A 17,441-nucleotide genomic window follows, 5' to 3' on the forward strand; every position below is an offset into this window, starting at 1 on the left:
AGAACTTACAATGTAGTTCAATATGAAGCATGGCAACACCAATAGGTTTGACCAGACAATATTCAGGTCTATAACAATCAAAAAGCGATCATAATGGTCCCAGGAATGATTGGGTCAGCATTGGATGAGCATTTGACGGCACAGGCCCTGTACTCGCTGGAGTTTAGAAGGATTCTGGACGACTTCATCGATACTTACCAAATAGTAAGAGACCTGGATAGAGTGGATGTGGAAAGGATGTGGAGTGGATGTGGAAAGGATGTGGAGTGGATGTGGAAAGGATGTCTCCACTAGTGGGAGAGTCTAGGACCAGAGGCCATAGCCTCAGAATAAAAGGACGTTCCTTTCTGTGGAATTCATAGTCACAGACGGGCTGTGGAGGCCAAGTCATTAGGTATTTTTAAGGTGGAGATTGACGGGTTCTTGATTAGTACGGGTGTCTGGGGTTATGGGGAGACGGTAGGAGAATGGGGTTGAGAGGGAAAGATAGATCAGCCATGATTGAATGGCGGAGTAGACTTGAGTGGTCAAATGGCTTAATTCTGCTCCTATAATTTATGAAACCCAAAATATTGCACATGCTGGAATTGTTTGTTTTTATATTTAAAAAGGCTAGAGGAAAACATCTGTCCATTATATTGGAAGGTCGATAGCCTGAAATATCAGCATTGTTTCTCTCAATGTGGATGCTGCCTAACCTCTGAATAATCCCAAAACGCATCAGGTCCTGACCCAAAATGGCACCTATCCATGTTCTACACAGAGAACATGCTGCCAGATTAGTTGAGTTACTCCAGCACTTTGTTCTTTTCTATTTCTATCCTCCCCCTCCCCTTCAGCTTACTTTCCTGCCACTGGCTTCACCATTCACAACTTCTCAATCCTTTTGTCTCACACTTTCTGTCTTTTCACCTCTGGCCTTTCCCCACCCAGTCTTTGTCCTGCTCACACCTCTCCTTTCCAGCTTTCTCCTACAGCTGGAACATCATCTGTCTATTTCCTCCACAGATGTTGCTTGACCCACTGAGTTCCTCCAGCACTGTGTGTTTTGGTCAAGATTCCAACATCTACAATCCTTTATGTCTGTATTTTCAACATTTTCTGTTCTTAGTTCTATGGGAACTAGTTGTAGACTTGTAACTACCAAAGCAACACAGCCTTTAACTGCCAGTTAAAGCAGATTCTATTTTGTTCTATTCACTTCATTTTTTCCTCCAATTTGGCCTGGATTTGTAATCTGGACATCTCTTCCAGGAGTGTACATTGCTTCTATGGCAGGGGGTAGAGTAGGAATAGTCCATTTAGAGATACAGCATGGATACGCAACCGTTAGCCCACCGAGTCCGCGCCGACCAGCGAACCCCGTACACTAGCACTATCCTACAAACTAGGGACAATTTACATTTTTTTACCAAAGCCAATTAACCTAGAAGCCTGTACATTGTAGGAAGAAACTGGCATACCCGGAGAAAACCCAAGCGGTCACGGAGAGAACGCACAAACTCCATACAGACGGCTGTGGTCATCCATAGTCGGGATCAAACCCGGATCTCTGGCGCTGTAAGGCAGCAACTCTACCGCTGCGCCACCATGCCGCACATTGTTAATGTGCAAAGGCCTTGTAATTGGTTGCATGGGACAGACTGAACAAATTAGAAGCTCTTTTTATGTCCATTAAATTCTGATTAAATTAGTAAATCGCATCCAAGGATATGCAAAAGGAAGTATAGCCCACTCAGGGATTTTAGGTGGCTACCATGTCAATTTGCCGGTCAGGAAGTTTAGGAAGCTTGGAGATACAGCGCGGAAACAGGCCCTTCAACCCACCGAGTCCTCGCTGACCAGTGATCCCCGCACATTAACACTATCCCACACACTAGGGACAATTTGCATTTATACCAAGCCAATTAACCTACAAACCTGTACGTCTTTGGTGTGCGGGAGGAAACCGAAGATCTTGAAGAAAACCCATGCAGCCATGGGGAGAACGTACTAACTCTGTACTCTGGATCAAACCCGGGTCTCTGGCGTTGCAAGCATTGTAAGGCAGCAACTCTACCGCTGCGCCACCGTGGTGCCCTGACTAACACTTCGTGAGGTGGTTCAATTCCACATTCAAAGGCTGAACACATACACTGTGTGAGGGTGTTGGCTCTCTAAATGAATAGGACAACGACAAGAAAGCAAAAGGATCTCAATGAAAAGGTGCAGATCGCAACCTCAAGTTGTGTTCAAACACGTAATGTGATCCACTGAAGTGGAAAATAATCAAGCAAACACATTCATAGCAGTTCATTATCTGAGCTATTAATGATTTGCAAACGATCTGAAAATCGTGCGAAAGGTCTTAAAAAGTCACCCCCTCGGGGACTGTCATGCATAATTATACATTCTCACATCTATTCCCATGAAGCAATATAAATGTTCACATGCCACGATTTCACTATGCTGCAAGCAAGAAATTCATTGTTCTATCTGGGACGTATGACAATAAAACACTCTTGACTCTTGAGAAACCAGGTGGCAAACAATGAATGACTGCACTCAGTATGCTTGGAGCTTTACAAAAATGTGTTATATTACTGGATGACTAGCTTCTGAATTATGGAACGCGCAATGGGCAGCACAGTGGTGCAGCGGTAGAACTGCTGCCTTACAGCGCCAGGGCCCCCTGTTCAATCTTGAATACGGGTGCTGTCTGTACAGAGTTTGTAAGTTCTCCCCGTGACTAGCGTGGGTATCTCTGGGTGCACTGGTTTCCATCCGCAAATCGAAAGACGTGCAGGTCTGTAGGTTAATAGGCTTCTGCAAGTTGTCCCTGGTGTAGGATAGAACTAATGTACGGGTGATCGCAGGTTGGCACGGACTCAATGGGCCAAAGGGCCTGCTTCCACGCTGTATCTCTAAACATTAAACTAAATAATGAAATAAAGGGTCGACCATTCAGCATTCAGTTGTTTTTTTTAACCCAGAGTAATGAATTTAAGTTGTCCCCAGTTTACAAACACCCAATATAGGAGGAACAAGCATTTGGGATACTGGCGGGATGGATGAGCCAGCTATGGGCACCTGTTCTTGACACCAACTGGAATTTTGCTACATCGAACCCAAAAAGAATACATTCTAGTTAACATACTGATGTCTATTGTGAGACACGCCACCCAGGCCCACAGCAATGTCCTTTCTAAAACATAGAAAATAGGTGCGGAGTAGGCCATTCGGCCCTTTGAGCCAGCACCACCATTCAATATAATCATGGCTGATCATCCAAAATCAGTACCCCGTTCCTGCTTTATCCCATATCCTTTGATTCCGTTAGCCCGAAGACCTATATCTAACACTCTCTTGAAAACATCCAGTGAATTGGCCTCCACTGCCTTCTGTGGCAGAGAATTCCACAGATTAACCTAACCATCAATGGCATTTAAAATTTTATCAACAATAAAATTGTGAATTACATGGATAGGACAGGTTTTGGAGGGATATGGACCAAATGCAAGCAGGTGGGACCAGTAAAATGTAGCTGGGACAAGTTGGGCCAAAGGGCCTGTTTCCACACTGTGTCACTCTATGACTCTAATAATAAAAAAATTAAAGAATATCATCAGGATTAAGAATGGTCGAATGAGTTTTTTTTACAAAAATATAACCCTATCGATATCTATTCACAAAATGCTGGAGTAACTCAGCAGGCCAGGCAGCATCTCGGGAGAGAAGGAATGGGTGACGTTTCGGGTCGAGACCCTTCTTCAGACTGAAGAAGGGTCTCGACCCGAAACGTCACCCGTTCCTTCTCTCCCGAGATGCTGCCTGACCTGCTGAGTTACTCCAGCATTTTGTGAATAAATACCTTCGATTTGTACTAGCATCTGCTTATCTTCTTACCCTATTGATATCAGTGGAGAGAATTTTAGAATCAATAATTGTAGTCATCTTTTTTTGTGCTAAATGTGTGCAAGTATTTTTGCATCTCTGTACATTTGGTTCCATCATTGTCAATGGACCAGAACGTGTGGGAGAGTGTGTACACTCACGTACACATTTAGCAATTGTGATGAAAGGTGTATTCTATGCCCCACCCCCACCCTGCTGCCTTGCCTTGGATAAACCTGAGATTGTGGGCCAATAGTTGAAACAAGAGGATACTGCAGCCCAGTGACACAACTGGTGGGGCTGCTGCCTCACAGCACCAGAGATCCAGGTTCGATCCTGCCCTCTGCTGCTGTCTGGGCAGAATTTGCCCATTCCCCCTGTGATTGTGCGCTATTCCTACAGGGCTCCGGTTTCAGCTAGATGCAGGAAGGTTGTTCCCGATGTTGGGGAAGTCCAGAACAAGGGGTCACAGTTTAAGGATAAGGGGGAAGTCTTTTAGGACCGAGATGAGAACTTTTTTTTTCACACAGAGAGTGGTGAATCTGTGGAATTCTCTGCCACAGAAGGTAGTTGAGGCCAGTTCATTGGCTATATTTAAGAGGGAGTTAGATGTGGCCCTTGTAGCTAAAGGGATCAGAGGGTATGGCGAGAAGGCAGGTACGGGATACTGAGTTGGATGATCAGCCATGATCATATTGAATGGCGGTGCAGGCTCGAAGGGCCGAATGGCCTCCTCCTGCACCTATTTTCTATGTTTCTATGTTTCCTTCCACATCCCAAAGATATGCTGGTTTGTAGGTTAAATGTTGCAGGTTAATCGGCCTCTGTAAATTGCCCCTAATGTGTAGGGGTGGGAAAGCGGGATAACAAAGAACTTTTGTGAACAGTCGATCAATGGTCAGTGTGGACTCAGTGGGCTGAAGGGCCCGTTTCCATGCTGTGTCTTTAAAACTAAACAATGAAGAGATAATTGTGGAAAACAATTTGCAGAAATCATACACAAACTGTGGAGAAATTCATCTTCTCTTTAAAAAAAAGAGAAAAAGTTAAAGTATCTAAACAAAGATAACACACTCAGAATTTGCCAGCAATAATTTCAAGAAGAAATGACAATGGTTTTTTTAAAAATTGATAAGCTTTAAGTGCAACAAAGTATAAATTCAGAACAATCTCCGAACATACTTCGCAATTTCTACTCTCCAGCAGATTGTTAATAAGCTAACATGCCAGAACGTCATCTATTGTTGATGCTGGGATTTACCTTGTACTGTAATCTAAGTGAATTCTCACAACCATACCTCTCAACCAGCAAGCTGCAATGTACTAAAAGGGTGCTATTTAAATCAGGAAGTGGGATGGACAACCTGGAGACCAAGCTACTGGGCTAATTTTAAGTGCTTACGAGTTGTCCACACTACTTTCCAGAGCAAACTACTTGGGGCTTCTGATTCAGGTGGGATAGTTGAGAGGTACGCTTGCAGCTAATTATTTCTTTTTGAGGGAACTCCCGAATTTGGGAGTTGTGTGAATTATTACCTGCTCTTCTTCTTCGCTGCCTGTGCCACCTAAAGTCAAAGAACTATGATTCTTGTAATGGTCAGGGTACTGTGGGATGGAATTAGGAAAAGGTTCAGTCAAAGATGGCAAATGAAAATGGACATAATGTCGCAGAATAAAACTAAGCTCCTCCTACTTTTAATAACAAGGATCTAACTGAAAGAGAATACGGAATAGAAAATTAATTCAGAACTAATTAGTTTAGAACTTAGTCACAAAATGCTGGAGTAACTCAGCAGGTCAGGCAGCATCTCGGGAGAGAAGGAATGGGTGACGTTTCGGGTCGAGACCCTTCTTCAGTCTGAAGAAGGGTCTCGACCCGAAACGTCACCCCTTCCTTCTCTCCCGAGATGCTGCCTGACCTGCTGAGTTACTCCAGCATTTTGTGAATAAAAACCTTCGCTTTGTACCAGCATCTGCAGTTATCTTCTTATAGTTTAGAACTTAGTTTAAAACAGATTTTTCTTGTTAGAAACAAAAACAAAAAGTTGTAACAAAATGATGTTATTTTAATGACTGATAGCGGCTTTTGCTGGTAGAGCCGTTGCCTCACAGCCCAGAGACCTGGGTTCAATCCTGACCTCGGGTGCTGTCTGTGTGGAGTTTGCAGGTTCTCCCTGTGACCACATGGGTTTCTTCGGGATGTTCCAATCTCCCCTCACATCCCAAAGACATGTGGGTTTTTAGGTTAATTGTCCTCTGTAAACAGCCCATAATGTACAGCAAGTGGATGCGAAAGTGGGATAAATAGTGTGGACAGGTGATAGGTGGGCAGTGGGGACTGTGGGCATGTTTCCATCTGTATCTTTCAATCCTACAATCAAACCAAGATGGACAAGACAAGCCGTGTTTTCAAATTTTAGCGGTACACGGGTGTGGAAGTAGTTTAGATCAAGACGGTATACAATGATGGAAGAGAAGACATTGGGCTTTTTGTACAGCTTGTTAGGGTGACCTGGGATCACAATCACAAACTGTGAGATCAGAACATTGAGATATCAGGAGATCCTGCTTGACCAAAGGAACTGTGGATCAATAGAACATGTTGGACCCTTATGCAGTGATAGGTTGATGCAATATTTCAAGCAAAGATATTAGAGGAACAAGATGGACCACTCCGTTGAAATCGCCTACACTGAAGTGTAGTACACAAAGGAGCCATTTTAGTAGGCAAAACACGCCATCCGTTATGCCTCTCGCAGTGTAATCAGTGTTTTGGGGGAACAGTATGTGTGATGATACCATTAAAATGCAGAATATATCTCATCTATCAATTCACAGATTTTTGTTATTTTTCTTTTTAAATGTTTCTGCAAGTTTCTGCCTATTAGACAATAGACAATAGGTGCAGGAGGAGGCCATTCGGCCCTTCGAGCCAGCACCACCATTCAATGTGATCATGGCTGATCATTCTCAATCAGTACCCCGTTCCTGCCTTCTCCCCATACCCCCTGACTCCGCTATCCTTAAGAGCTCTATCCAGCTCTCTCTTGAATGCATTCAGAGAATTGGCCTCCACTGCCTTCTGAGGCAGAGAATTCCACAGATTCACAACTCTCTGATTAAAATGGTGCCATGACATACTACGGTTTTTAGGGTCGAGTGGTCCTTTAGTATCTTTGATTTCAAGTGACAGCTGGACCAGTTTCTAGTTGATAACACAAAATGCTAGAGTAACTCAGCGGGTCAGGCAGCATCTCTGGAGAGAAGGAATGGGAGATGTTTCGGGTCGAGACCCTTCTTCAGACGCAACCCGAAACGTCACCCATTCCTTCCCTCCAGAGATGCTGCATGTCCTGCTGAGTTACTCCAGCATTTTGTGTCTATCTTCGATTTAAACCAGCATCTGTAGTTCTTTCTTACACCGTTTCTAGTTGAAGTTGGCATCAGCTGGTACAATAGATAGGTGTAGTGTTACATCAATCATGGCCAGAGCAGTCTTCTGTGCTCTCACCTGTCTTTAGATTTAAATCTCCCGGGTGTTGGACAAAAACGTGGAACATGGAATGCGTAGAATGGCTCAAACTATTTCTATTTGTTCCACAAAGTGATTTGGTAAGTGGGAGATGGCCGAGCGCCTTGTGCTTTGTGTTAATGATGAAAACTTAACATGTGAAGAACATGTATTAACATCTCGCTAATAGGGAACAATTATCGTTAAATCATGCAGTCAGGCATCTTTACACCACAATCGTAGAGTGTAGTAAATCTATAAATATAAGGCATATGCAATTTTATTTTACTAATATTAGCCGTGCTGCTTTGTTTTCATGCAAATAGTAAAAATAATCTTTTTACTGCTTTTTTTCAAAAATGCATTGCAAAAATGTAAATCATTTTGAAATACATTAGCAGGTTACATTCGGAATGGAAATTGGAATAGCTTTTGCAGCCCTCGATAGGCTTGTAGCATTGTATGGAATTCTATTAATTTAATTGAAAATGCAATATTTTACATGGTACAGGAATTGAACCAAAGTGGTTCTCCTTGTACAATCCTTGCAGAACATGGAGCAGATATTTTCATTTAGCACTTTATAATTTCCTACTGTGTGAAATTCTATTATCCGTTTAGGTCTCCAAGGCAAACTACTTAGAAACCCACAAAGGCAGAGTTCTGTTTGTTTAATATGAAGTGCTTACACCATGTTCTTAGATGAGGGGGTTATTTGGTGAACAGTTCAGCTGTTAAGGAAGCAGGAACAGTCAATTAAAGTGGCACCTGATGCAAATGTCAGGGTTGGGTTCAGCTGCAGGCTTGGAATAGCATTGCCATTAGTGACAAAATGGGATGAAGGAGCAGTACTTTATTACATCGGTGTTATTGAGTTATTGACTAAATGGTGGCTATGGTAACATATTCTTTTATGTATTAAGTGCAAAATATTTACGAAAATCTGGAATACTAAAACGGCATGGCGATGCAGCGGTAGAGTTGCTGCCTTGCAGCGCCAGAGACCTGGGTTCAGTCCTGAATACGGGTGCTTATCTGTACAGAGTTTGTACGTTCTCCCCGTGACTGTGTGGGCTTTCTCCGGGTTCTTCCCACATTCCAAAGACGTATAGGTTTGTAGGTTAATTGGCTTCTGTAAATTGAACCTAGTGTGTGTGTGGGATAGTGCTCATGTACGGGGATCGCTGGTCGGCGCAGTCTCGGTGGGCCAATGGGCCTGTTTCCGCGCTGTGTCTCTAAACTAATGTTGAATACTAATGTCGGATAGAGGATTTAAAGGTAGGTTTTTTTTTTTGTTGAGCGACACTGTGTATTCCTATTTCATGGTATTCAGAGATTAAAGTTTATCTTTAATTTCCCAAAATACACAGTCAGAGCTGTGTGTGTAACTTACAAATTATTGCAACAATATTGCAGCTCAATGGCCAAGAAAGATTAGGTTTTACGTGACATTGGAAAGTAACTGATAACACTAAATAAGTATGTCAACAAGCATCAACATCCACGAAGACAATTTGGGGGGGGGGGGATGAAATAGAAATGTTAGTTGAAAGTGAGATGGGATTAAATAAAAGATGGGACAGAGAAACACATGACCTGCTGGTTGGTTTGGAATTTAAACGGAAGACAAGCTAGAATATTTTGTAGCATGAAAATATACAAACATACAGTCACAAAAATTAGCGGGAAAAGGTCACTCAGGCCCTCATGCTCTGTTGTTCAATAAGATAGTCGTTGACTTAACAGTAATATCAAACGTCACATTCCTGGTAACCTTTCACCCTCCAAGTGTTGAAAGCTCGGTCTTTAAAAACAAAAATCAGACTCTGCTTCTCATGCCTTTTAAGGAAATGAATTTCAGAATAAAAAGAAATGCCTTGTCTTCGGCTCTTCCAAACAACAGCCCCTTGGTCTAGTTTTTCTCACAAGAGAAAATGTCCTCTCCACCTCAACACTGTAAAGGCATTACAAGAGCGTGCATGTAACAATTAAGTCCTCCTCTCAATCTTCTCAAATCCAGCAAGTACAAGTCCAACCTGTCCTCATAAGGCAACCACCCATTCCAGATATCAGTCTAGAAAGTCTCTGAACTGCTTCCAATGCATTGACCTCCTTCCTGAAATAAGGAGGCCAATAGTTGCTCAAGATAAAGCCTCAACAATGCCCTTTAACAGGAGCCCAACTCCTCTACATTGACATTTCACCTCTCATGTACAAAACAGACAGCTTTCTGAACGCATCTAACTAATATGTGATGTGCAGTAGCTCTTCCAAAAAGTCTAAAATGCCAGAAATATGGCGCAGCTATTGATATTTGATGAGAAAATGTAAACAGAGTTCTTCTGCTCCTGTCAAAGGTTCCTAACAACATAATGCCTGTTCTCTGAGTCACAGACTAGCTGAGTCTGTTCCTTTTCTATTCCAGATTCTGAATTGTCAGGCAACTATCAAAGTGTTGTGCCACTATCTGGCATTGTCAATCAGTTGACCTATGGCCATCTTTGTGGACCAACACACTCATACTCCCCTTCCATTCATTAAGGCATGGGATAATCCTGATTTGGAAAATGGAATGAAATGCATTAACTTATCAGTGACCAGTTACCTACTTGAGCTAGACACAAAGTGCTGGAGTAATACAGTGGGCCAGGCAGTATCTCTGGAGAAAAAGGATGGATGACATTTCGGATCTCACCCAAAATCTCACCCATCCTTTTTCTCCAGAGGTGCAGCCTAACCCGCTGAGTTACGCCAGCACTTTGTATCTACCTTGGGTACAAACCAGCATCTGCATAGTCCCTTTCTACACCCACTTGAGCTAGCAACGAAAAGTATTTTTGCATTGGGTCCCTGACCTGAAATCACTCATTTTACACCATCGCCGATAATGGAAATGTTCGCCAAACTCCTTACTGGGATGCACTTCCAATCTCTCTTGGTTAAACATTGTGAAATGAAGGGTGATTCTCTGACTTGGCCCTCAGAGTAAGGATGCAGCCTGATTTTCAGACACGAGTTCCTTGAAAGTGCTATTTTCCACTGGGAGTGCCGCACTGGTGGGCAAGGCAAAGCAGCGCCTTTACCACCTCAGACAGCTGAGGAAATTCAGAGCGTCTCTGAGGATCCTTCATTGCTTCTACTCTGGGGCTGTAGAGAGCATCCAGTCCGGCAACATTACAGTCTGGTTTGGGGGCAGCTCTGCCCAGGACAGGATGGCCCTGCAGAGAGTAGTGCATTCGGCAGAACACACCATGGGAACTACACTCGACCCCCTGCAGGACCTATACATCAGGAGGTGCAGATCGAGAGCAAGCAAGATTATGAGGGACCCCTGCCACCCCAGCAACGGACTGTTCCAGCTGCTACGGTCAGGCAAGCGCCTCCGCTGTCACGCTGTGAAAACGGAGAGGATGAGACGGAGTTTCTTCCCACAGGCCATCAGGACTGTCAACTTTTATAACTCCAGGGACTAAATTTTGTCTTCTCTATATTAACTTTACTTATATGCTGTAACTGTAATTCTTTTTTGTGCACAATTCGCAGGCATTGCCACTTTCATTTCACTGCACATCGTGTATGTGTATGTGACAAATAAACTTGACTTGACTTGATTAATGCTGTATGTGGCTGATTATTGTAATCGCTGGTTACGTGACTGACCATTGCAATTGATGTGATTCGATTCTGAGAGCCCTGTACCTTGGCTAACTTGCATCGTGCTAAAGCGTTGTGGATAGGGGAGCTTTCTGGTGGACTTCTGGGTAATCCATCATCTTCAGAACTAGCACCGGTATCTTCCATCTTCTTTGCTTGTATTGACATCGGAGGTGGTCCCAGTTTAATATTTTGCTGTACTTTTAACTGCAACAAACATTAAGAAAAACATACAGATGAATTATATATGTTATGATCTCCAAGGATACAGTCCAGCCCTTTGCCCACGACTTCACCGTTCTTAAATGGTTCTTTAATTGGCTTCAGCCAGTTGTACATTAAGCAAAAACTGCTCACAGTAAATAGTTTCCACGGGTACCAGTGCCATAGTTACGATCAGTTTGTGGATCAACAGCACGGTCAGAGTCAGAGCAGATTGACCATAAAGAAATGTTCATGGGTGTGAGGGAAAGGAATTTAGTAGCATGGTTTGATCGTTCTCTCTCGTTACCGTACCTGGGCTTGAGCAAGTGGGGAGATTTGATCAAGTATAAACAATCGCACAAATGACTGCAAGGCAGGTATGAAGATTGATTAGAAATAACTTTCACCCCACTGCAGCTGCCAAGCTTGCAGACCATTTGATGCCCTTGGCTGATTGCCCATGCTGTTCTCAATGACAATGCACAAATTACATTTTGTTTTTGCAAAACAGGATGCTTGGGTGGACTATGCGAGTTCTAAGCAACCTTAAATTATGTAACCTTGGGTATCTACCCCATTATCGATATTAAAAGGTTAAGATATTTAGATATCAAAGTCAGAAAAAGCCAGCAAAATGAAAGACATTAATCCTATTTCAGTAGCTCCTTCCTGTTAATCTGAAAACCCCGAAGAGTAGCATCCACAGTTTACTAAAGACTTTAGGGTTCTAAGGGTAGACCAGGAACAACCTCAGATTGGCGCAAAAGATAGTCCAAACTGTGTTGACTGCTCCTTGGAAAGATATTAAAAAGCATGTGAATGATCATCCTATTGGCTTGAGATAAGAACAGAGTAAAGTGGGGCAGTGGACAAAATGGAGGAAAGCCAGGAAGAAGTGGTGATGAGATGATAACTGGACACACAGTGAATCTTTAGCAGAATAAAGTTTGGGAACTAACATAATTTATAGTGATAGACACAAAATGCTCGAGTAACTCAGTGGGTCAGGCAGCTTCTCTGGAGAACACGGATAGGCGATGTTTCTGCTCAGAACCCTTCTTCAGTTTCGCCCCGAAATGTTGCCTCCCCAATTTCCAGGGATGCGTTTTAACAAAATGGTAGATCATCAAATCTGTCAAAAACGTAATTAGGGACAAAGAAAAATAAATGATGTGACATTTCAGGACGGGACTTCCTTCAGACCCGAAACATCACCTATCCATGTTCTCCAGAGATGCTGCCTGACCCGCTGAATTACTCCAGCACTTTGTGTCTATCTTTGGTATAAACCACCATCTGCAGTTCGTTGTTATCTCGTACTGTACAGTGAGCTGGTCTCAGAAGATGATTCAGTGTACTCGTCTGCAATAGCTGCTGAGAGCCTGTATCTGAGCCTCCTACACTAATAACTCTCCCAGGCATTTATAGACTGCAGCGTTCAAGTGCTCTGTCAACATGGAAGCCCATTCAATTGTTCTTCAGATATTGAGATTTCCATGTGGGGGTTTACATAAAGCTATGTACAGTCACTTTGGCCCTTGTAAATGTGTGGTTGTGTACTTTGAAACAATAGAAAAGGCACTGAATGAGATAACATTGTTCATCCTGAACTAGGTAGATTTCAGTCCGTTTTTTTAGTGATTTCTCCAGTTCTTCCAGATTTCTGTTTGTTGAATTATTAATAACAGGATTTTAGTACAGTGAAAAACATTTAGCATACCACTATATATTAGAGATAGCTGTGTACAATGGATCCAGAATGCTCTTGATACAAGAGGGACACTATGGTTCTCACCACCATATCTGTGCTCTCGAGTAATAGACAATAGACAATAGGTGCAGGAGTAGGCCATTCAGCCCTTCGAGCCAGCACCGCCATTCAATGCGATCATGGCTGATCACTCTCAATCAGTACCCCGTTCCTGCCTTCTCCCCATACCCCCTTACTCCGCTATCCTTAAGAGCTCTATCCAGCTCTCTCTTGAAAGCATCCAACGAACTGGCCTCCACTGCCTTCTGAGGCAGAGAATTCCACACCTTCACCACTCTCTGACTGAAAAAGTTCTTCCTCATCTCCGTTCTAAATGGCCTACCCCTTATTCTTAAACTGTGGCCCCTTGTTCTGGACTCCCCCAACATTGGGAACATGTTTCCTGCCTCTAATGTGTCCAATCCCCTAATTATCTTATATGTTTCAATAAGATCCCCCCTCATCCTTCTAAATTCCAGTGTATACAAGCCTAATTGCTCCAGCCTTTCAACATACGACAGTCCCGCCATTCAGTAAAAGACAAATCTGTGGTTAACTCCGAACACACAAAAGTCACAGTAGACTTTTAGACTTTAGAGAGCTACAGCGAGGAGACAGACGCTTCGGCCCAACGTTTCCGCGCTGACCAGCGATCACCCCGTACACTAACACTATCCTACACACTAGGGCCAATTTACTAGTTTACCGAAGCCAATTAATCTGCAAACCTGTACATCTTTGGAGTGTGAGAAGAAACCGGAGCACCCGGAGAAAACCCATACACGGTCACTGGGAGAACGTACAAACCCCATGCAGACAGCACACGTGGTCAGGATCGAGCCTGGGTCTCTGGCGCGGTGAGGCAGCAGCTCCTGTGCTGCACCACTGAGCTGCCCTGTTCAAGTTGTAATGTTACACCAAATACTTCATGCAAAATGCTTCTCCCCACCTGCCTCCCCATCAATGTACATTGGCTGACATGGAGTGCACACTTTGCACTAAATAGACGTGTTAGAGGAGTCAAGTCTTGCCACCTCAAGTCTACGTTACATTTCACTGATGTGACATTCATTAATTTCCCATAAGTTCCCCTTTACTGACAATTAACCACTGCAATCATTCCTTCGGCCGGTCATTTTTAAATGTTAAATTTTAAATGATATTTTTTTAATTCCCTTCTGGTAACGTTTCTATCCAAACACTTAATTATTTATAATATAATAATAACTGCAGATGCTGGTTTACTAAAGAAAGATACAAAGTGCTGGAGTAACTCAGTGGGTCAGGCAGCATCTCGGGAGAACATGGACAGGTGATGGTTCGGGTCTGAGGAAAGGGCCCGTCCTGAAACGTCACGTAATTTTTTTTCTTTGTCTCTAATTACATTTTTGACAATGTGACATAGATTAGATGATCTACCATTTTGTAAAAACACATTTCTTCAAAACACGTGTGTGAACTTATTTATATCTGCGTTATGGGCCATAAAGTCGAATATGATGTTTAATCAGGGAGGTGACACTGTTAACAGTGGAGCAATCATTCAACGTTGCCCTGGAGCATCAACCTAAACGTTTTTATCTAGTCTACGGATTGGAGCTGAGGCACAGCACCTCCCGACTCAGAGGGAGGAATGTTACTAAAGTTGCAAGAGCTAACACGGAGAGCACGGTGGCACAGCGGTAGAGTTGCTGCCTTACAGCACTAGAAACCCGGATTCGATCCTGACTACGGGTATTGTCTGTACGGAGTTTGTACGTTCTCCCCGTGACCTGCGTGGTATTTTCGCCGGGAGCTCAGGTTTCCTCCCACACTCCAAAGACGTACAAGTTTGTAGGCTAATTGGCTTGGTAAAATTGTAAATTGTCCCTAGTGTGTAAGATAGTGTTAGTGTGTGGGGAAACGCTGGTCAGCGCGGACTTGGTGGGTCGAAGGGCCTGTTTCCGCGCTCTCTCTCCAAACTAAACTAAACTAAACGGACAAAGGCCACTGGCCTGTATTGTGGTCATTTTTAAACAGTGACTAAACACTTCTAGTGATTCATTAAAACGACAACATGTTTCTTTAAATGAGTGAAAGACACAGCATGGAAACAGGACCTTCGGCCCACCGAGTCCACGCCAACCGTTGGTCACCCGTACAGAACTATGTTCTATGTTATCCCACTTTCACACCCACTCCCTGCACACTGGGACAATTTACAGCCGCCAATTAATCTACAAACCTGCACAATTTGGGGATGTGGGAGGAAACAGGAGGCCCACGCGGTCACAGGAAGAACGTGCAAACTGCACGCAGACAGCACCCGAGGTCAGGATCGAACCCGGGTCTCTGGCGCTGAGAGGCAGCAGCTCTACCAGCTGCTAGACATAAATTAAACTGTTTTAGTAGCCTTCGCATCCCGGTTAATACTTCAATCTGAATAATCCATCTTGATCTATGCCTCAGCCTCTTTATCCACAGGGAAGAGATGGAATAAACACCTGCTTCTGTCAATAACACATCCCCAGGAGAATTATCAGGAGGCAAGCATTTTGTAAGTTAACTTATTGGGGAATGATGTCAAAAGAAAAATTGTCAATAAGGACAATGGCAAATAATGTTATTGTGGCGATGAACTTGCTCTTCTTAGGTAGGGCAAGGGAGTTTGATTTCTTTCTCCTGGGCTGAATACTGATAATGCTTCTTATATTGTTTATGTTTCGGAGCTGAACATAATGCAGGAACAGAAGGGTGACATTACTGGAAAATAGGTCTAGCGTGATAAGGATTAATATCGACATAATAATCCCAGCACTGACTGCCCATGGTGACCAGTCTAACGCCACTACTGGTCTATCATATAGCATATGCTGAATTCTGGTTGTACAGGATGCTAAAATAATGTAGCATCATTACCCAAACTGAGCATGGAAGAAGCTACCAGGGTACTGATAGAGTTTCCAGATGATATGGGCATCACGGTGGTGCAGCGGCAGAGTTGCTACCTTACCGTGCCAGAGACCCGGGTCAGATCCTGACTACGGGCGATGTCTGTATGGAGTTGTACATTCTCCCTGTGATCGCATGGATTTCTCCGGGAGCTCCAGTTTCCTCGCACAATCCAAAGGTGTACTGGTTTGGAGGTTAATTCAGCTTTGGTAAAAATTATAAATTGTCCCTCGTGTGCTAGATAGAGCTCTTAAGGATAGCGGAGTCAGGGGGTATGGGGAGAAGGCAGGAACAGGGTACTGGTTGAAAATGATCAGCCATGATCACATTGAATGGTGGTACTGGCTCAAAGGGCATAATGGCCTACTCCTGCATCTATTGTCTATTGTCTATTGTGTGTAGAATCGTGCTGGTGTACTAGTGTAGGGAATCGCTGATCATCATGGACTTGATGGGCTGAAGGCCCTGTTTCCATCCTGTATCTCTAAACTAAACCAATGAGCTAGTGGAGGCAGGTACAATAATAGCATTTAAAAGCCACTTGGACAGGTGCATGTATAGGAAAGATTTCGAGGGGAAACGGGCCAAATGCAGGCAAATGGGACTCGCTTAGATGGTGCATCTTGGTCAGCATGGACATGTTGGGCCTAAGGGCCTGTTTACCTGCTGTATGACTCTGCAATTGAATTGACAAAACCAAGCTGACAGCAACTCTCGTAACGTGGCCTGTCACTGTAATTCACAGAGCACACTTCCCCAAATAATTGCTGTCCTGTGAAGCTTGATGAAAAAGACATTAGCAAGGACAACAAGCAAGTACAGAAATGGTCACCTTTATGCTGCCTAATGAAAAGTAGTAATCCTCACCCTTTGTACTGGCACATGGAGTACGCCCACTTGGGAGGGTTTTAAAAAAAAGACATTAAATGGCATTTAGCAACCAGATGACAATAATGCACATTAGCACACAGAAATTACATCTTCATTACCTGCAAAGCTCTGATAGGCTCAGATACACTCTCTTGTGAAAACACTCGAACGGGCTGAGCAGGTTGCTGCACAGATGTGTCTGGGATGAAGATGCTGTCGTGTGACAGTGCCCGAATTCCCATGATACTTTTAAGATCACTGGAAGAGGAAACAAACAAAACTGCAGAAAATGTGCTGTAGTACCATACCAAAAGAGTCAACAAAGACATGTTGAGGTCATTTGTTCCATTACCAATAGATTGGGTTGTGCCCTGAAGCTGTACAGTTTTATGGGAATGCAACAACACATTCACCTACCATAAATCATACCACTAAATATTTATATATAAAACGCAAAATAAAACCTTATTTTGAACCAATTTGAAATTGGGGAAAAATTGCTCAAATGTATAATGTTTCCATATTGGAAGTAAAGCCATTATACAAAACTAGCGGAAATGAACAACATGGAAGGCAAGTCCTGAATGTAGAAAAAGACCAACATGCAAAAGAAAACTTCCACTTAAAATAAAATCGGATCATGTTTCT

At 43.3% G+C, this 17,441-nt stretch overlaps 1 protein-coding gene across 8 annotated transcripts in view; it reads right to left on the reverse strand.

Annotated features, from left to right (window-relative positions):
- The window catches only part of LOC144595096 (CRACD-like protein), a 145,931-nt gene that overhangs the window by 33,359 nt on the left and 95,131 nt on the right, over positions 1-17,441 (reverse strand). For all 8 annotated transcript variants that reach the window (XM_078402140.1, XM_078402139.1, XM_078402141.1 and 5 more), the window contains 2 exons: positions 16,913-17,051; positions 11,084-11,245 (listed from right to left, as the gene is read on the reverse strand). In XM_078402140.1, the coding sequence (XP_078258266.1) occupies positions 11,084-11,245; positions 16,913-17,051 (301 nt within the window). The remainder of the gene's footprint in view (positions 1-11,083; positions 11,246-16,912; positions 17,052-17,441) is intronic.

This window comes from Rhinoraja longicauda, chromosome 7 (assembly GCF_053455715.1).
Source record: "Rhinoraja longicauda isolate Sanriku21f chromosome 7, sRhiLon1.1, whole genome shotgun sequence".
In the NCBI taxonomy this organism is placed as follows: Eukaryota; Metazoa; Chordata; class Chondrichthyes; order Rajiformes; family Arhynchobatidae; genus Rhinoraja; species Rhinoraja longicauda.